We start from the raw sequence: 22,544 nt of genomic DNA, 5'->3' as shown, positions 1-22,544 counted from the left end.
TGGTGTATAATTTTGAAATCCAAATTTGGACATATCATTGCTGTCCAAAGGATGGTTTACTGAATAATCTTTTCCTTGAAATGAATATGTATTGTGGTCGATTGATTAGACCCAATTTGATATTCAAAATTCAAATTAAGCTATTATTTATGTAATAAAATTTGGTATTTTTCTTTATAAATAAGTCATTTGGCTTTGACTTGTTCTCTAGACTAAAAAGCTTGAGCCAAACAAGTCCTCCTTTCTATATTTTACGGATTCAGACGAGGACATTGGTTTTCTCTCCCAACTGTGGATTCCAAACAAAACATTATTTGGATCACATAAACTGTGTAATAACAAGAGAATTGGCTATCTAGAAACAATTACATTTACATACTGAGACAGTGATAACAATGCATCTAATGAAAAATGTTACTAAAGGCTTTTAGTTTGATTATAATTTTGGAGTCATTGGATTCTAATCTATTTTCATTTGATTTCACTTATATTTGCATATGGAACTCATTTTATTATTATTATTATTATTATTATTATTTTCAACAGCTAACTAAGCGTATATTATTACTTTTGGGATAACAGGGACTTTGTATTTGCCTTGTCTGGATAACTATTTTTTAACATGCAGAGTAACAGTGTAAAATCTCTAGAATATTGTCTTTCCTGCTTTTGTTCACCCTTTTTCTGGCCTCTTCACTAAATGATAACACAAGAGCCAGCACACAAAGTGTTAATTTTGAACGAATAAAGAGTAGGGATACAAATGTAGGTCATAAAACCAAGTAAATATTATGGCTTTGGACCCAACCAGTAGTTTTTGCAGAGAAATTCCACTACCGTTAATAGTACTTGCAAACACACACACACACACGATATATATATATATATATATATGTTACAGAATATACAAGGGCCGGATTCATTGCAAAAGGGGAAAATGACGTACTATCTAATAAGCATCAAGGATTTTTATATATGATATAGTACATATCAACTATATATATATATATATATATTGCTCATGTTTCTCCCAACATAGATATAATATTAGATATTAAGTATAATACAACAAAAAAAGGATCATATAGTTTCGATGAAAACCACCATATTAATTCGAAATTTCTTTCTTGCTTTTTCACAGGCGAAGAGAAGTGTCAACTTCTGAACCATTATCATCATCATCATCATCATCATCTATGTTATTTGTTCTGTAGTACTGCATGACTGAACTTGTAGCGGTAGTACTGGTAGAAAACATGTTTCCAAAGATTGGAATCTCATTGCCCTTCAAATTACCATGCTTCATCTCAAACTTTGGTTGTTGCTGGAACATAGACCCTTGTTGTTGAGTCTGTGACCTGTGTGGATTATTAATATGTCCTGCTTCAGAGTTGAAAAGCATCCCGGTTTGCTCGTAGCTTTCGGCTCGAATATTGGTCCTCCTAGTCCCAGATTCAGACAATAGCCTCAAAAGCTCTTTCTCTTCTCTCATCTCTTTTGCTTTCTGCAATTGCCTAAACCTCTCTTGAAGCAAAGCAATGGAGGAATGGCTCACATTAGTGTTTCCATCACAGCTTCTAGTAGCCATAATGGGGAGCTAAAATGAAAGTTACACTTTTGGTGGAGGCTTTGGAATATAGATTCTATATATAGGACATTGATATTATTTATTTATTTGTTTTTTATATATATATAAAAAAATCCTTAATATATTCAAAATTAATCGGCACTAAATAGATTCTGTTGAATGATGTAAACTAAGAGGAAAGAGAATCAGCCGCTGGGATGCAAAGTCCAAGAAGGCAAAGTTTAGTGACCCCCCTTTATTCTAATGAGCTTGGGGGGGTTTGGTGGGATATGTGAGGAGAGAGAGGCCCAAAGACTGAGTAGCAAGGAAAAAGGTTTGGAGAGAGAGTCCAAACTGGGAAGTGGAACGTAGCTTTTGGAAAAACTTTTATTTAAAGGGAATAAAAATGAATGGGGTTATGCTCTGTCGGTTTGTCCACGAGAGTTTGGCTAAAATGGCTTTGGAGAAGATGTTGCCTCTTTTGGTCAGGCTTTGGTGGGATCTTATCATTATTTTTCTTTTTACCTTTCAACACATTCTCTCTTTCCCACATCATGTTCTACTAGTAGACTGTTATATATTATATATATATATATATATAATTAAATTAAAAAAATAGGTGAGAAAAATATATGGAGACAGGACAAGGGTATGGGAAATTTTAGATTTTTGGGAGGGTAATTATTGTTTACTGGATTGTACCTTTTTAAGTTGTTATTGGGAGTAGAGAAAGAGAACCTACCAAAAGGCACAAAATCCTCAATCCCCTCTCTGTATGTCCCTCCATAGAGAGTGGGGAAGCCCTTATATTTTTCTACCTCTTTTCTCTTTGCTCTCAACTTTCTGTTTTGTCATTAAGTTTGTTGGATTTTAATGGCTTGGAGGCAAGGAAGGTATAGATATTGGATACCCTCTATATATGGATGTTCTTGTTGGATACATTTACTCAACGCCACAAGTACTCCATTTGATTTTTTTTTTTTTTTAAATAATGAATTATTCAAATTAAAGCCAGTTGGTGAAAGTGGGCATGCTGAGAAGCTACCCTTTTAGCTTTAAGCAGCAGGAGAGGGAGAAAAAAACATAGATATGTTTGCTACAATCTCAAGGTGACCAAAACAGAAAAACATTCCTTCAATGTATATAATCCCAAGACTCGTAATAAAAAGCACAATGCACAAAAAAGTTGCAAAAATATATATATATATATATATACACTGTTTTCTGCTTTTATAAAATATGTATATAAACATGACCACCTTGGGTTTATACTTTAGAGATACTGACTTTATAAAAGGCAATGTGGGTTGATATGAAAAATCCAAGGTTACACAGTAAAGATAATTTAGACCATATTAAGAAACAAATGATCAATAATATGACCCACAATTCTTCATTCAAAATGACAACTTCTTTATTGCACCTAATTGGTGATCAGATGTTAATAAAGCAATCTAGATAACGTGCAAGTCGCTCAATGTCCCTAGCTATTAAACAATATGGAAGAAGGTAAAACTATAGATGGAGTATCATTAATTTATGCAAGAGGTCTTTCAAATGTTCCACCCAAAAAAAAAAAAAAGTCTTTCAAATGTCGAAACTGGCAACTAAACGACAAAGTTGTTCGCAGAGCTCCACCCAAAGAGCCACAAGTCACTTTGCAAAAAGTAATGTTTGACAACTGAAATGACATGTAATGATCTGCATTGAAAGTTAAGAGACCTACGGGATGAGCACCTTCATATACGCTGCCGCGTGGGAAATAAAATTTAAATATTTTTTAGATTAATTCCCCTACCATTTATATATTTAAATCAATTGAACTTAAATCTTCAACTTTTAAAAGTTGCCATGGACGTTCTTAATTTCGCAAATTAGTTCGGTTCTCAATTGGTTAAATTAATAACAGTATTGTTGCAGACTTGAAGTAGAGTATGTGATAGAGTGTTCATCAATGAAAATAAAACATCTAAATAGATGGAAACTGTTAAACTTGCTTATCAAAATTTAAAATTAGATTAATTTATGTCAAATTTAAAAATCAACTTTAACTCACTGCTTTTGAAAATTTAAATTGTAAATTGTAAGATATTAAAAATTGAAAGTATTAATTTATAATTAACCATAAATATTAGCTTTAAACAGCTCAATGAATACTAATACCCTGAAACAATATGGAACATCTTATTCTCTTAACTCTTGCAGAAGAGGAACCAAGAAATTAAAGCAATATACATTGAAAGATCAAACATCCAAAAAAAAAAATCAATAATTACTACCTGTTGCTTAAATACCATTTATAATTAAGAGGAATGAGGGTTGGTGGGAAATTTTTCATTAAAAAAAAAAAAAAAAAAGAGGCTATGAAATTTAATCACATTATTGTGAACTATATTATATGATAATAAATATAGATATAGGCCCCATGGAGTAGGGCATGTGCATAATGAGCCATAAGTTTTTTCATGTCAACTTTCTTCCTCCACTTCTTCTACACTGACCAAGTCAGCATAGCCAAGCTTCTTCCTCAAAGATAAGGCCAACCCAGCTGCATCAATAATTCCATCTCCAATTATCACCATTCGGTTTCTGTTTTCGGGCTCGAAACCAAACTTAGTAATACCTGCAAACACCCCAGACGAACCAAATTAACTGATCATCACAGTTTCCAATTTATTTTCTTCTTCATTTTCACTGATATTTCCATTTCGGAGATTAAATATGAAATACTTAAGTACTTCAAGAGAGAAATAAAAATAATAAAAATAAGATATATATACACACACACACACACACACACACACACATATATATATATATATATGTACTTACCGTTTTGAACAGCGACTATCTTCAAAGCCTTGGATCGACATTTGCTGCATTTTATCTTCAGCTCAATGACTACCTTTTGCTGCATGACTAATGTGTCTTTTGTTGGTATATACAATTGAATATTAATTCTATAGAAATATTGATGATGAAGAACAAGAATACGATCGAGAAATGTGCAGAGTCATGAACTGGAGGACTCTGTATATATATAATGGTGAATGTATGAATTCTAACATGGCAAGTAATCTTACCACGTGATGTTTGTTCATCAAGCTAATTTATTGTGTTTTGAGGAATTATGAAGTTAGAGATCCACTTTTTATGGGTTCAAAGCACTCTGCTAGCTCTTTGCCAAGATGTTTTTTTGCTGACCTTGTTGCAAAATTACTAAAGTAAGAAGACTTAGCAAGTCAATAAATATTATCAAGGCAGAAAGTCAACATTTATGATACATATGGAATTTACTTATTACGAATTCTCAGAATTATCACATGTTTTAGACTTATTTAAATGATGAGGAAGCTGGCTAGCTAGCTCATGCATCTTCATGATCATCTGCTTCTAAAGGAATTAAAACTCTTCAATTTATAACCAACATTTTACTATTTGGTTTCTGGAATGTGCTCAATTAATTAATTATTATTGATCATTGAAATTGAGAAAAATATATATAAATCTATCCGCGCTTTCTATCCAATATAATTAATTATTATACGTAAATTTTCTCTCAAATAGTAACAGTGTAAATCGGAAAAAGAAAAATATTTAAAAATAAATAATGGAGTATTTGTTAAGTTACCAGAGAAAAAAAAATCAAGAACAAAAAAAATCCATTTTAATTTGTTTCACAGTTAGACACGGAATACGTTGTATATGTTCACACAGTGGTTATCTAGAATCTCCTTTCATATAGGTCCATATATAAAACAAAGCCAATTCGAACAAAAATATGACTTTTACACAATTTATCAATTAACAGTTAATATATATGTGTATATATATATATATATATATTTTTTTTTTTTCCTGTTTGTGAATAATAGTTAATATGTCCTAAATTCTTTGTAAACAAAAAACTCATGACTTTGGGTTTAATTTATCAACAGAAGTGCCACACAGTTACACAAGTTTTTTTTTTTTTTTTACCTTAACGAAGATAGATTTTCACCGATGTCAAAATTTGAAACTTTGATTAAAAGGGTATATTTTTAGTGGTTTTATCACTATGTTTATAATTTTTTTTTTTTTTTTGGCCAAGTGATGACAAATTAGATGATGCATTATTATTTTATTAATTAAAAAATTAATAAGTTATAACTTATTTTTTAATATATTAGATATGCATGAATTCAAATTTGAATGATTGTCTAATAACAAAGTAGCTTTTACATGTGGGTTTAAAAGAAATAATCAGAAACTAAATATAATCCAAAAAATAATGACACTTCATTAACTTAGTAAACAAGATAATTATAGCATTATTGATCATTTATCTACTAAGAATTGTTGTCTATCTTAAATTAAAGACTTATATATTAGTAGAAAGAAAAAACAATTGATTATTAGTTTATAATTGAAAATGATTTTCCATTCTAAATTAAAAAAATGTCACTATATATAGTTAATAACAAAATTACCATATCTTCTTACTTTATATACTCGATCGGTAGCAGTTGCAATCGAGAAAATCAATATTCTATAGTATATAAGAATTCGGGCGAATATTGTTGTGCTCCTTAATCATAAAGAAATAAAGATGGATCACATATATGATAAAGATGTAGATCCCATATGCAGATTCAAATTCAGTATATATAGACTTAGGGATGGGAAGTATAAGGATGGAGATTTTTTATTCCTTCTCTATTCATATTCCATTAATGATGGAATTCCCCTTTAATTTAAAAAAAAAAAACATAATTTTTTAAATCATTAGAAATCGATTTTTTGGTTGAATACCTATTAACCGAATAATTTTTAAGTTCCATAAAATCATTAATTATGCTCTAACACCTCCCTGTCAAATAGTAGACATTTATCTTAGCAGCTTCTATCTTTTTTTGATTACATCAACTTTTTTCTTTTTTTTTTTCTTAGTCAACTTTACTGCATTAACTTGATAAAATTTATAATGAACGGATCCATTAAAACGGTTTTTTTTTTTTTTCTTTTTAATGATTTTTTTTTTTTATGGGACAAAAATCAATTTTTATAATATACAAAATAATTGGAGACACTCTTAGATGCTCTGTCAAAATTTGGTCCACATAACATGCTATCATGCATGTGGTACATGAAACATGATGCATAGATGGCGATAGCAGCCGTCTTGAAGCCTGATTTGGAGAATGTGGGCTTCGTCAACGGGCGACATTCTAATTGTGTGCGGCTTTAAGTTGCTTTCTCCGTCTACATATATTTTCCAATTTCATCATTTAGTTGTCTCTTATAACCCATATATATTTTCAATTAATTCCTTTCTTTTTTTTTTCTTTTTTCTTTTTTTTAATTACTTCGTAAAAACATCCACCAACATTTTATTTCTTTCTTTCTTAATTTATTTTGAGAAGAATGCTCACCAATTTGATACAAACCATCGTTAGGTCTTAATTAGACAATCTCTTATATATATAATTAAATAATTAATCTCTAATCAAGTTATATGTATAATAATCAAATTTTAATGTTGGCACTGATGAATCGTGCCATCTGCCACCATTTATTAATTGTATGAGAAAAATATATTTATAATAATTAGCAAAGTCACTTTTACCCAACTAGTACAGGTATAATGTCATTTATCAGATTAATTAACACCTATGTTAATTGTTGAACTAGATTGTCAAAAGTTGACCAATAAAACGCGGAATCTGGTATATTATAAATTGAATCGGTGAAATGTTATAGGAGTTTCTAGATCCTTGAATAATCGTTGAGCTATATTAATGCAATATTATAACATAATATATATTTCAACTGAAAACACAGTATTGCATATATCATATTACCAATTTAGCTGGAGTCTTGGACGCGCTAGCTATACAGCTTCATGTTAATTTATGTATTAACAAAATAAGCATCTTAATTAATCTAGTATATATTCATAATTATAGCTCTTTATATCAATTAATTGTTACATTACTCTCTACGTATAATATGCGTCGAAGGCACATGGTTTGGATTTGGTTCACACTCGCACGATCGATGATCTGTTCGAATACAATATTTTTTTTTAATTAATTAAAGTAATTTATTTTTGAAAAAATTAGCATACGATTATTTTTCTTTGCCGTGTTGTATCTGACTTGTCGAGTGTATATAAAGATATTTTCCGCCCCAAAAAAATAGGTTATAAAATAATACTATGAGAATCATTTTTTGTCATTATGTCAATTTTCTCAATCACTTGTACATTATTTTTATATGCATGCATCTTTCAAGCCAAAAAGAAAAACGAAAAATGAAAAGAAACTAAATACATACATGCTTAACATGATCCATCCGATAGATATAGTGGACTAGTAGTGATTGTGAATAAAAATAATATTTTCTACTCAGATTTACATATATATTATTAAATAAGGTTAGCTTAGTTGGTAACATTTACATTTATAATTGAAAAATCATGAGTTTGAAACATAGAATGTAACAGCCCAGAGCATCCGTATGAGATATTCTCCGTTTTAGGCCGAGTCCGCACGATTTTGTCAAAACGCGTCTCAAGGGAAAGATATCCACACCCATTTATATGGCATGCTTCGTTTTTCCGCTTTGGGCCCAGTCCGCACAGTTTTGTCAAAACGCGTTTCAAGGGAAATGTATCCACACCCATTTATATGGCATGCTTCGGTCCCCTTTCCAACCAATGTGGGATCTCACAATCGTCCCCCCTTACAACCGATGTGGGATCTCACAATCCTCCCCCCTTGGGGCCCAGCGTCCTCGCTAGGGAAAGGTATCCACATCTATTTATATGGCATGCTTCGTTCCCCTTTCCAAGGGATGTGGGATCTCACAATCCTCCCCTCTTGGGGCCCAATCCTCCCCCCTTGGGGCCCAACGTACTCGCTGGCTCTGATACTATCTGTAACAGCCCAGACCACCTGCATAAGATATTATCCGCTTTGGACCCAACCCGCACTGTTTTATCAAAAGGCATCTCAAAGGAAAGGTATCCACACCCACTTATATGGCATGCTTCGTTTTCCTTTCCAACCGATGTGAGCTCTCACATAGAATGACGAAAAAAAATTATTATAAATGATAAAAAAAAAGGAGAGAGGTTTATAAATTACGGAACTATGTTAAAATATATCATTTTGGACATCTAATATATATAGAAAGGTAGACTACAGGGTACGTAGAGCTAACTATTTCAAAGAACAATGATAATACCATAAATAGTAATAAACTAATATTACTAAAAAGAATTAGAAAGTGGATTCAATATGTATATCAAACTATATCAACATATTGTCCTCAATTGAATCACTTTTGTCCTTATATCAATCACTTTTGTCCTTATAATGGATAATAGTGTGACTTATACCTAGATGTTTATGAGTTATAAACTCCGATTCTATTTTTAAAATTAAAATATTAGAGCATTTCCAATGATTCTGTTTATCAAAATCTTTAAAAAATTACTTTCTAATGAATTATGTTCAGAATAGAACAAAATAATAATAGTATGGTTTTTTTAAAATTATATCTAATTAACATTTAACCTAAATTAAAAATAAAGGAAAGAGATGAACTGAAGGGAAGATGAACCCGAAGAGAGAAGACATAACATACCAATGTAGAAGAAATTACCCCATTGAGTTTTCAATTATAGAAGACATAACATACCAATGTAGAAGAAATTAGCCCATTGAGTTTTCAATTATATTTAATTACCTCGTTTCTCTAAAAACACCATATGAAAACCAAAGATTTCCAAATTCCAAAATTCATTTCGTAAATTAAAAAGAAAAAAAGAAAGTAGAGGAAAACTGAAACATATTGACCCAAAACTAAAGCGATCTTTGTTTAAGAAATTTTTTGGTTTTTGTTGTTTTTTAAGGCCCAAAACTTGAACTTGTGTTTTCCCAAAATCCAGAACATGGATTGCCTTAAAAAACCATTCGAAAGATCAATTTTTGCATTTTAATTAATATTGACAGATTCTAGATTCTCCCCAATCAAAATTTCATCACCATTGAAGGTTGCTTCAATAGAAAGGAAAGAAGAAAACATAGAAGAGAGAAGAATCAATGGTGTTAATGAGGTTGGAGAAGGGATGAAGTGAAGGAAGATTTCATCTGGGTTGGTGCGACCCCATCATTAATGCTAGCGAGCTACAACAAAATTCAACCAAACAAAGAAGAACAAGAAATCCGAGAGACTTCACCGAAAAAAGATTCCGAGTGACAAGGAAAAAAAAAAAAAAAAAAAAAAAAGACGCTGCAACAAAATCTACCAAGCAAGGAAAAACTCCGAGCGGTACTGAAAAAACAAAAAAAATAAATAAATAAAAGTAAAAAAATCCACGAAGTAAGGAAGAAGAAATTTGAGTGGCAACGAAAAATCCCAAAAAAAAAAAAAAAAAAAGGCTGAATGGTATTTTTCTTTTAATAAAAATTGAGACGTAAACAGTCAGATGATACCTTCTATTTTTTTTATTGCCACAGAACTTTTGCCTAGCATTATTGGAGATTTTTTTTTTAAAAAAAAAGCTATTCGTTTATCTGATATGATAAAGGTTTTTAGATAGATTGAACCAATGGATATTCTTATTGGAAATGCCCTTAAAAATTCCCAGAAGAACATGATCAAAATTAAAGAGAACAAGGACAGTAAATATAATACATTACAATTTAAGTTGTTAAACAAAATTTGAATTTCAAAACTCTACTTTCGATTAGTACTTTTGAGCGAAAGTATAGTTAATTTGTTAGTTGTTACACAAGGGAAATGCAAATTATAACTTACCAAAATTTACAGAAAAATAAACCTGATGATTTTAGTGTGAACATCTTTTTTAACACGAAAATTTAAAAATGAATTAGTGACTTAGTATGAACTTGATAAAACACTAAAAACCTATTTGGGATTTGGGAAAAGTGAATTCCATATCTGAATTAGGTAACCATTAATATATTTTTAAATTTCAAGTTTTGAAATAATTTAAATACTGATAAAAGAAAAAAACTAATAAAGAAAGTTTGAATGCTAAAACTATATATCAAAATATAATTAATAAATACAAATATATATTATTCAGAAAATATACTAAGAAAGGATTATAATTACCATAAAAGAGATTATAATTACTATGGTCTTCATCTCCCATAGCCTTTAAAAAAAACAAAAAAAAAAAAAAAAAAAAAATTGTAAGCTTCCGACCGCATACCCTTCTCCTGCATGACACTTTCCATGAATGTGGATCATATAGTTAATTATTAGATTATAATAATTAGGAAGCATAGTTTAATATTAATACCGCAAACAAAATCAATATATTAAAATTTACATGCATTTGGTTTCTTTTTGATGTTGTTAAAGAGTTGAACAATGGTTTTTTCGTGTTGTAATCAAGTTCATGTTCAAATTTATGTGTGCAGAATTCTCATACGTGTAACTGATTTCCACATGGCATGTATTGGATCCCACACCAACACAATCTTAGCAAACCCAAAGTTCGGATTCTTTTGTTATTCCATCCCAAGTAGTAGAACAAGCACCTAGTAATATCCAAAATGAATTCCCTTACTTTTCAAATGACCCACAAATACTTCCCAGCTTAACTGAAGATTCCAGCAACGATTTTCTTCACGGCCTTGGTGGGATTCAGGGTATTGCAACAGCACAACAAACCCATCCCCATTCTGGAATACGCGGTGATGAAAATGATCTTTGCCACTACTGTCATGAATTCTATGGTTCCAACCTGTTTGCATTGAATAATCATTCAACTTCAGCAACGACCATGAAACGCTACTTCCGCAAGCTGACTTTAGTCGCTTTCAAAGAGACCACGTTTATGCTGTGCAACTCTTTCTCTGATACTTCGAATCAAGAGGAATGGAAAACAAGAAGGAATCCAAAACTGGGTGATTGTTTTCTGTACTATATTCATGGTATTCTATGTCAGTATTATTGTCAAGTTCTGTAAAAACAGAATGCTAATTAAAAAGAAGCTGTCAAGGAAACAGAATGCCATCGAGGTGTTGCGAGGTGGGAATATAAAGCAGGTTGCGGAGTCTGAAATTGTTGTTGGCGATGGCAGAGCAGACGGCTTGCTATTTCAATTTCATGAACAAAATGATTTCAAGCTGGACAATGACTCTATCAATGGAGAAGAATTTCCATTTGTTTTCGGTGGCTCAAAGGTGACGAGAGGGAGCTGTAAAATGCTCGTGACCTCGGTCGGCGAGAACACAGAGAGAAGCAAGTTGATGAAACTGATAAAAATGTAGGACTCGGAGGAATCAAAAATTTCAACTTGCAGTTAACAAGGTAGCATTTCGTTTGGAAAAGCTTTGGTTGGGTGTGTCCTCGATTGTTCTTGTCGTTCAGGTTTTGCTCTGGTTCACTTGCGAGAAAGGATCCAAAGATCTCAGCCATGAGAAGAATCCAAAGGAACTGAAGAATGCGATGGAAGCGATCATGAATGAGATATGAACAAGAATAATCAAGAAACAAGGTCCAAATGTAAATAATGGGTTTATTTCTATGACTTGCATATGTTGGTATTTTCCATAAGAGATGGCTTACCAGTTGGTATTTTTCTCTTTTCTTCGTATGCATTGAGGAAAATGAGGAAGCAGACACGTCGTGCCAAAATCAGAAAGCTTCCTGCTTCTGCAACAAATGGCTTGGTCACCACCATCTGTGTGAGAATAACAGGTAATGATCTTGCTCAGCAGCATTCGGAAGTGGCCGACTTGTGGATCGGTCTGGACAAGGTCGATGTATCCAGAGAACATCTAGATGCTGAAGTCCTAAACAGATTGTGTGATTGGCTTTGGATATTCATCAAGAATCTACTGAAGATCATACACTTTTATGCTGGGCTCAGTGAGTTCTGGCCATGCATGTCAATGGATTGGGACAGAATTGTAATGTTCTGCATAAACAATCATTTGATGCTGACAAGGATCAAAGAAGGTTATTGTTGTTAAGAAGAAATTGAGCAAGTGGCAACATTGTAGTGCACATGCACTGCAGAGGAGCTCCTGAGATTTTGTTGCCCATGTGTAACCTTCATTATAATAAACATGGAATTGTAGAATATCTAGATGAACAGATCAAGAACAATATGTTGAAAAAAATATTTGATTATGTCTGTTCAGTGTCCTCAATGTACTGTTTTAGCTCACAAACAAGTTGAGGTGCAAAATAATGAAGAAGAGTCCCAGTTACAAGTGCCTAATTAACAAGGGCTTGAACTGGAAAATAATAATAATAATGAGTTAATCTTATTCGTCATTGTGGGATTAAAAAACCAGCCATATGCACCAGAGCTCAAACAGGACATTGAAGATTGTTGAGAATCGGTTGGAGTAAAGATCAAGCTAATGGTGAGTGATGACATAAACAAGGCCAGATTGATGGCTAGCAGCTCTGGAATCCTTAAATTTAAAGATGACACAGAAGCGGCAGTAGTCAAAAGTCTCTGAATTCCAAAACAGCTCCACGGAGATCAAAGCAAAAATAACGGATAAAATGCAAGTCCTGGCTAATGCTACACCATTGGATAAGCTTCTGATTGTGAAGTGTCTGGAGAAAGGGCAAATGGTGGCAGTCAGTGGATCACCTATAAAAGACTCTCCATTACTGAAGGAGGCAGATGTGGGATTTTCATTAATAAGCAATGTAAATAAAGCTCAGAACCACTGAAAGAGGACTCAGACATAGTCATTTTGGACAAAAATTTCATCACTCTCATTGCTATTTTCAAAGCAGGAAGATATGTATTCTACAACATCCGAAAGTTCACTCAGATGGAAATCGCTCTTAACATCGCTGCATTCATTATAAACCTAATTGCTTCTCTATCTTTTAGTGATGATCAAGTGCCACTAGAACCTTTCAAACTTTTGTGGGTTAACATAATTACAGATGTCCTTGTAGCTTTTGCCTTGGCAGTGCCATCAGAGTCTTATTCCAAAAGCTTGCCAGTACTGAAAACAACCATAGGGACCAAAAGTATGTGGAAGAACATAATTGTTCAAGTTGTATACCAGCTAATGGTTTTTGTCATAATTCAACTCAACGGAAAAGATATTCTCCATGAAGTTGAGACAGTACTGGAAACCATGATCTTCTGCAACTTCGTGATGTGCCAGAGAAATTGACAAACGGAATGTGTTTGAGGGGATAACAAAGCCTGAGAGCCGTATGTTTGTGGTGATGGTGGTGGCCATTGTGATTCTACATATGGCGGCTATTGAAATTACTATATTTGTCAATCAAAAAGAGAAGGTATTGGATGTGCAAAACTGTGTGAGTTTGTATTGGATTATCAGCCTTGTCTCTGCCAATTGGATGCCCTGCAAAGTGGATTCCATTTAATTAGAATTCCATGAATAATTAATAATGATCTTATTGTATATTGTTATAGGTGAATTTGGTGGTTCTGTGATTTTTTTTTTTTTTTTCCCAGCTTGTTTAACAATCATATTTATGATAAACAAAGATTGAGTGTTAGTTGCATATGAATAATAAATAAAGATAAGCAATCATGTACGAGATTCTGCATGTTTTTCAAACCTAATCAGTATTGTTTCTCTTTCAAGCAGGCTGAATTCTTCCTCTCTTTTTTTTTTTTTTTTTGGCTAAAATAAAATATGCCTCCCGATAATATCATAGGCATCAAACCGTAGTTCTGTACCATATGACATTGTAGTATGGGACTATCTGAGACAATAATAAAATTTACCAAGATTCGAATCTCAACTTCCGAACCTGCAGATGTGAACTACGAAGCAGAGCTGAATCCTTACGATTAACACTGAACGAGCTTTAATTAATTAATAATTCTTCCTAATAATATATAATTAATCGATTAGCTTTTCCTTGGAATAACAAGTAAATGGGATATCCTCAAAAGCGAAGAAAAGAAAAGTTTTAATATCCTCTTAATTAATTAATATCTCTATATGCACGTGCGCATATGCTAATTAATTAGTTATAAAATTAGTTGTTCTTCAAAAATAAATGAGAATCAACTGACCAAAAGTATCAAAATATAAAACAAATAAAGACTCTAAAATAATTTTATATCTAATTAAACTTAGTAAACAAATAAAATATTTTTAGCATCCCTTCTAAAAAATTTATATATATATATATATATCTACGTTACAACCAGAGAACATGCTCCCTTCTAATATAGGGATGGATACCCTGGGAGTATTGAAAATATTTCCCTATAAATATAATCTCCCGACAAATTTACCCAACAGCATATTAATTAAGAGTTCATGGTCAGGAATCTAATGTATATAACAACACGATTAGTATTTGACAAACGGGATTTTTCTCCTCTAAGTTAGTGATGTTTCATAGAAATTGTTAGACCTTCATTGACTGACAATTACCCCTTTAGAGCTTCATTGACTGACAGTTACCCCTTTTAATATATATTGTCAAATTAATACAAATTTATACCTGTCTTCTATCATTACAATTACAAGTAGTTTATTGTCCAAATCCCTCAGAGTTAAACATCCAATGAAGCTGGGTATAACATTGAGTTTGCATGTCAAAGAGGAGTACTAGAATCCCATGTGTAGGTTAAATATGCAACTCTTGACCTACAATTAAATTAATAGCAGCCTAATTTTCTTTTATTTAATGAATCTAAACACCCTTTCCCGCCCACATACTAATGGGCATAATACTCCCAAAACTGTTGCTTATACCTTATTTTCTTACATGACAACTGACTTTAATTCTAGAACTGACCAGTACATCAACCGAATTTTGTATTTTTTGATGAGTTTTAACGATAAATATTCTCTCCTTGGTACATGCAACTCGGCTTCACATTTATGCGATGAGTTATTAATTTGTGAAACGAGAGAATATGATTGAGGATACTGTCGTCAAGTTCTAGTGTTTGTCATTGAATATATTAATCTTTCAGGTTTCTATGGCTGATTTCTCAAATGATAAAAGAAGCTCGTATGGGACCCCAAAACTAATTCATTCAGAAACTTTAGTTAGCAGATAGCCTTCGAAAGTAAAGAAAACAATTGCAGGAAAAGAGTACCAACTATTTTCACCGTATATATAGTTCCAGCATGTGCTAACAGAGAAGATATGCAATATGATATCCTCTACCCACCAATTAACCGAACTAATTTTGTTAAAATTAGGCACACTAAATGTCCTCTTGCATTTCACGCATCAATATTCAATAAAGGTGAGTGCACATAAAAATTTATCAAGGAAGGCTAAAATTTACATTGCACAATATGTAAAATTCATAAAAGCTGTTTTACAATCTATTTCTAGACCTTAAAGGGATACTATATCAAAAAACAATCAGACAAGATCTGGGTTCCATGCAAGCTGCTCAATGCTCATCCGCCTCATGGATCTGACTGTGTGCTCATCAGAAGCACGCATATGAGCCAACCTGTTCTGCATGTTCTGGAAAGAAGGAGCATCAAATGCTGTTGATACTTGGTCATGCTGCAAAGGATCCTCAGAGAAATTTATAAGAGCCTCAGCAGCATTGTCCCTTAGTTCTTCAGAATCGTCATGTAACAATTCGATGAGAACTGGAATTGCCCCAGCATTGGCAAGTGCCAATCTATCTGCCTCATCATAACTCAACTGGGCAATAGCCCCAGAGACCTTTTCCTTAACTTCAACATTTCTATCACTCAGAAGATCAACTAGAATTGGTATCACACCCGAGTTCCTTACAACAGACACAGCGTGTTTGTACCCCGATAGATCCCACAGAACATCAGCAGCTGCCGCTTTAGCTTCATCATCACCTTCTATAAGAATTCTCACCAAGTGTTCAACAATGGAAACTGCATTTGATTCAGAAACAGCTAATATACAAAACACATCCTCTGCAATCTCCCTACCAATATGTTCAGGACCCTGAAGAAGCTCGGCATATAAAGGGATTGCTCCAGCTTCAGCAACTGGTCTGATGTAACCAACATGAGCCGAGATAACACCAAGCGAATTACCTGCTACAAGTTTCGTTGTAACATCTCCATCACGAAACAACTCAACAAGCGCTGGTATCACCCCCAATTCAACAAGCATATGCCGACCACGTCTTGTCACACCAAGTAATCCAATTGCTTGACAAGCTCTTTCCCTAGACACCACACTACCATAACTAGCAGCTTCAACAAGAAAGCCAAGGCCACCTAAACTAGCAAGGACCCTCCTAACCTCGCTCAACAATGCCAATGCACTAAGAATCTCTAACAAGTACCTTCTAGTATCATCTGTATATGAGTTCAACATGCCAATTATGATCTCTAATCCACCATTCCTCGCTACAATCACACGATTCCCTTTACCAAAAGTAACAAAACCCCATAAACATTTTATTAGAATTCTCTGAAAACCATTATCAGAACGTGGCAGTAACCTCAGTATAGATTGCACAGCACCAGACTGACCTATCTCTATTGCTATTCGATCCTCACCTTGACAGGCTATACGATATAAACAATAAGCAGCGGCTTCTTGGATGGAACTACTACCATTTGAAGAGTCATCCCCAAGAAGTCCGGCAAGGATTGGTATTGTGAGGACCAATACATGTTCAGGGGCACGTTTACATAGAGCAGCTAGCCTTTTTGTAACTTGCAAACGCATAGCTTCGGAACCAGAGGCTATAACACTTTCAAACCGGTCGAATGCTTGTTCCCAATCCGGATTTACGTTTTCTTGGAATTTTTCAACCTGAGCGTGACCCATTATTCAAAATCCAATCTTGGTTCTAAAATTAACGTCTTATACTCAATCTTCAAGTTTCAAAAGAACAACACCAAGTGTGTAGACAGCTCTCAAATTACAATAGGCTACTTTGACATGTAAAAATCGATTACTTTGGACTTTAGAAAAACACAAACGAAAACAGAACAATTGGATTTTGTATAACATATGATGATCAAAACCAAAGCCTTAGGAAAGTGGGTCTCTCCACAAACAATCAGAAACACAAAAGCGAATTGGCAATTGGCAAAAAGAGAAGAGCTAATAGTCAGTACCCTTTTGGAGCAGACGCTTTCACATGCAGGGTTTGAATTGAGAAATCAGACAGTCTACAGTTTGGATTGATTGTCTGGATGCCCAGACATTACCTCCGATTCGAACAACGTAATGTTTCCCACACCAGGGAAGAACCGTACGGACAGGGCGGCGCACGAGGCATGACCAAAAAGCGCATGGCGTATGTCGGAATCCCAGAACTCAAAAATGGCCTCGATGGTATGGGATCGGTATAATCAATGTGGTTCAGTACCATTTGAATCTCAATGGGCCGTAGACGCAAGACCCATCAACATTCAACACAAAAATGAACTAGTTCGACATAGACCCATTAATACCCAATCACCAGTCCAATGAGCATGCAATATTATAGGTTTTTTATTTATTTATTTATTTTTTTATGGTTATTCAAACTCGGACCTCATATGGAAGTTTATGTTGTAGATACCAATAGTATCTTAATTGCTAAAAGATATATCGTTACAAAAATTAAAGTAAAATTATGCATAAATAAAGGCTAGATAATCTGTTATCTAAATTGGGATAAATCAACGTGATCATGACTCTTAATACCTTTACATGATCATGACATTGTTTTTATTTATTGGCAATATTTGGTCTAATTTTTAGCCACATATTGAGTTGTCTCAAGGCATATATATTGATATCTATATTTTAATAATATACATATGTATATATATGTGATAAAAGGTCAAAGTCATAAGAGTATTTGTCACAGCTGGTCAATTTCATATACCTTATTACAGGCAGAAGATTGAAATCCATGCAATGTTGATTGCTATAAGTATAAGAGGTGCAGGCACATGTAGTGGGCCTATGGTTTTCAGGGTATTGTCACGCCCCACAAAAATATCGTTATAGGAAGAGGAAGAGCAATGGCCATAGGAAAATGGAAATAAAATGAAAATGGGAAATATAAATTAGTTTAGTGTAGAGGATGTAATGTCACTTTGGCTTTGCTTGTTTCTATCCCAATTGTCCCCATATCCATACATCATCTCTTTACCTCCTTCTGTCTGACAACTGCAGCTCACCACAAGTTGTGGCTTATCCGACCTGTTTCCTAAACTTGCTTTTGCTTTCACTAACTCTCTTTTCCATATCCCCTAAACATTCATTCCTCTCTTGTCTGTCAATTTAATTTCAGCCTCAGATTTTGCCCCAGATTTTACATATATATCTTTAATTTTTGGGTTTCTCAATGCTTAGGGCATTAGTCCTGTAATATTATATATACTATGATTTATCTTATATATGGTGCCAACGACCCATTTTTCACCTGGCCATAAATTTGGCACTGGTTGCTTCAGACAGTCAATAGCACTATGAATTCACACCACTGCCAGCTCTTTATTGAAATTAGTAATTCAGTCATCAATGCATATTATTGTCGTCTATGTATAGATATCTGAAACTGAAAACATTTATCAGCCAATTAAGTAGACTGCTCAGGACAGTGCTATCCATTAATTCTAAAGTAAACGTTGTCACTGAGCAAAAGATGGTTTGACACGAATTTTTATTTTTATTTTTTAATCAACATTTCAACTCATTAGAATGGGAGAGAGAATTTGTCTCAAATTAAAATTTGAACTGTTTACCTGAAAGTATATACTCAATGAAATTTACACGTGCTTGAACTCATGATTGCAATGGAGTGATATGGCATATTTTATAGGAAACTTATTCTCAAGCGATTTGGTTTTAAAATGTACTCATAAATTCACAAATTTTTCCATATGTTCTAAGAAACATCTTCCTTACTCTTATTACTATTTTTTCATCTCCAAGATTTAAAATAATAATTAATAGAAAAAGTGAAGAAAGAATGAAAGAAACCACTCAACCAATCAGTTGACAAGTTTAAGATGTTTGCCCTAATTTTAGAACTAGGAATTAATTAAAGTTACATTTCAAGATATATGTAAATGGCGTCGCTCATCATATACCTGTCATTGGGTCAAAAAACCACTGTGGAAACAATGACTGTGGCATCAAATGCTCACATTGGATGCCAGATGATAGATAGACGGATAGGCACACCTTAATTAATATGTGGAAAAAAAATATATATAATAATAATAAAGAGTTCTCATTTGATTTGCCTTTGCTTTTCTCCCTTTTTTTTAGGGCTTTGGTTTTTCAACATGCACCATACATGGTCTGGAAAGCTAAAAATGATTAGGTGAAATCATGTGAAGCAGCTAAGCAAAAAGGACTTCTTCTTCACTCTTTTTTTTTTTTTTTTGATAATTTAAGCAAAAATGACTTGGATTCAAAGAAAATGGCAAAAAGCATATCTATACATTTTAAAGTCTCATCCTCATTTGGACGTTGGTTAGGTGTGATTGGTTCTTCATTTTCTCGTCGAAAATATCCCCCTAACATCAATAAATTCCTCATTGTATTTGTTGGTTCAGCCTAATATTAAAACAATTGAGAATACATTTCCATTATAAAGTTTAAATTCTCTTGAAAATCTTCCCTTTCAAACTATAATCCAAAATCTATTTTCCAAAATCCACTTTAATTTCTTTTCAACGGTTACATAGTTAAACAAATTTAGAAACAAATAAAGCAAACAAACAGAAAATTAGGGTTTCAACATTTCTGCTGAAGAGATATATATATATATATAATTAATTAAAACCCAAATAGAAGTATTTTAATGTAGATTATGATTATGAAGAGAACATGATAACCACATCTTCATGGATTGGTTAATGCACCATCAAATGTAAAGACTTTGCACCTATTTTTATAGATCTTCAGCATGAAACTCCCATAAACCTATCTGAAATATATATACACCATTTGGTTTCTGTTTAACCTTCATTATCACTTAAATAAGCGTCTTCCTCCCAAACCCTCCCAAAAAGAAAAAGGGGAAGAAAAAATCCATGAAAAATAAATTTATAAAATATATAGATTAATTTCTAATCATTTAGCAGTGACAAATTAAATATGTTTTTATATTGCAGTTTTACTGAAAAAGAATGTGCTGTTTAATTGGTTTTAACCGATCCGAAAGGGTGAACTTTTTTTCATGCTATGCCCACACATATATGTGTGTGTGTGTGAACTTTGAACCATCACCATCAAGCAATGTGGAAACGTCTGTGGTCCAATATATCTTATCTAATGATATGTAATTTAAGTAATAGAGAGGTTTGTCCACTTGATTAAGACCACTACAAGCTGCTGAAATGATCACAACCACTTCTCCAATACAATTAGTAGTATAAGATTATTTTAGGCGCCTAGAAAGTGACATGGTTTTTGGTAAGTCACAAGCTTGTTCACATACATGACAACCATGAAGCTTTTTTGTTTTTTTAAATATATAATGATGTATTATTGGGTGCGAGGCGACAAAGGTAGGTTCCATCAGCTAGTTTGTTTGTACCCTACCATTATCTTTTAATTATAGTTTAATCCAAGGGAAAAGTGGGAAAACTTGAATTATATTTCTTATTCCTTTTGCTTAGCTTATTATTGGTCTAGCTTAATCACTTCAATCAATTATTGAAGAAATATGTGAATTTTAAAAATTTTCTTAATTTTTTCTTTCAGTTTAATGGTAGGATTATAATATAATATTATATATATATATAGAGAATTTCGACAGTTCGCATAGGGACGCATTCAAAATCAATTTTTTTTTAATAAAAACCTTGATTTTGGCTGCGATCTGTATACAAATCCTCCACACCATAAAATTTTTATATATATATATATATATATATATATATATGGAGAGAATCACTCACTTTGTCAAATTAACTAATTTCTTTTTATCACAACAAAATGAAAGAAAATTCCTTTTTTATTCTTTTTCCTAACAACATACATATATATATATATATACATTTTTTTTTTCTCTACTCTTGGTTGGTAAGTATTGATGAGTAACGGCCTATATACTTAATTAAACCCCAATCTAATAAAATTAGCAGGGCCAATTTTAGCAATATCCATTTTATTTAGAAAAATAAATAAATAAAATACATCCCTTGCTGTTTATCGTTGCAATCTTTCATTTTTCAGATATTAGAAAGTGAAAGTATCAACTAATTTTCTCTCTCATGTGTCCCAATATGAAGCATAGGTTTTTCATGCGTTCAACTTTTAGCATAACTTAATTAATAATCCTATTACATAACATAAGATAACCCCCATACACCTAATCTATATAAATCTTGGTATCAAAATAATAAATAAAAAAAATTATCATATCTTAAAATTATTTTAAGCCTATTAGATTTATTTAAAGTGAATCTGATTTTTTTTTTCTAGATAATGTATTTCAAATTCTTTTTGGACATGTGCATTTTTTATTTTTATATTAATTTTGACATATTTAATAACAACAAAAAAAAAGAAAAAAAAAACACGTATGCACAAATACTTGAATGAAAATAAATCAAAATAAAATAAAAGTGGTAAAGTCAAAACCCTGATAAGAAGTCCTAATAAAGGAAGGAGGCTGGAGATAATGATCAACCGAAAGCCCGCTTCTTACTCATCCATAGTCATATGTGTTATCTAAAACTAAAACTAAAAGAATATTCTATATTTTTCTATAACAAATTCTTTTTATAATAATTATATAATTATAAGTTGTAAGATTAATCATTCACTAACCCCTTTAATCTCTCTCCCCGGAGATCTTTCTTTGATACGTTGACCCAAAACCCCTCCAATTTAGCCTCTTGAATCGTTCAGCCTCCTTCATAATAAGCTTTCTTTTTACCACAAATACCCCTTACCACTCTCTTAATGACTCTAATTTCCCTCGTTTAATTTATTTTTATCACTATTTTTTAAAAATAATTATAAAAACTAAAGATTAAAAAAGGAGAACCTATATATGATTTAGTCTTAT

The 22,544-nt window shown here is 32.6% G+C and overlaps 2 protein-coding genes across 2 annotated transcripts; both read right to left on the bottom strand.

Moving 5' to 3' along the window:
- Positions 1 to 4,012: 4,012 nt before the first annotated feature.
- LOC125420857 (heavy metal-associated isoprenylated plant protein 47) lies at positions 4,013 to 4,559 on the bottom strand. Its single transcript, XM_048468112.2, has 2 exons — positions 4,400 to 4,559; positions 4,013 to 4,190 (listed from the first exon to the last, which is right to left on the bottom strand). The coding sequence occupies exons 1-2, from the start codon at positions 4,482 to 4,484 to the stop codon at positions 4,036 to 4,038; spliced, it is 240 nt and encodes a 79-aa protein (XP_048324069.1). The 5' UTR covers positions 4,485 to 4,559; the 3' UTR covers positions 4,013 to 4,035.
- An 11,216-nt stretch (positions 4,560 to 15,775) lies between these two features.
- LOC107435499 (vacuolar protein 8) lies at positions 15,776 to 17,986 on the bottom strand. The gene has a single exon (XM_016047126.4). The coding sequence runs from the start codon at positions 17,342 to 17,344 to the stop codon at positions 15,935 to 15,937; it is 1,410 nt and encodes a 469-aa protein (XP_015902612.2). The 5' UTR covers positions 17,345 to 17,986; the 3' UTR covers positions 15,776 to 15,934.
- Positions 17,987 to 22,544: the final 4,558 nt, after the last annotated feature.

This window comes from Ziziphus jujuba, chromosome 1, assembly GCF_031755915.1.
Source record: "Ziziphus jujuba cultivar Dongzao chromosome 1, ASM3175591v1".
Classification (NCBI taxonomy): domain Eukaryota; kingdom Viridiplantae; phylum Streptophyta; class Magnoliopsida; order Rosales; family Rhamnaceae; genus Ziziphus; species Ziziphus jujuba.
Note: the sequence above shows the minus strand (reverse complement) of the source record. Positions and strands in the feature narration are given on the sequence as shown.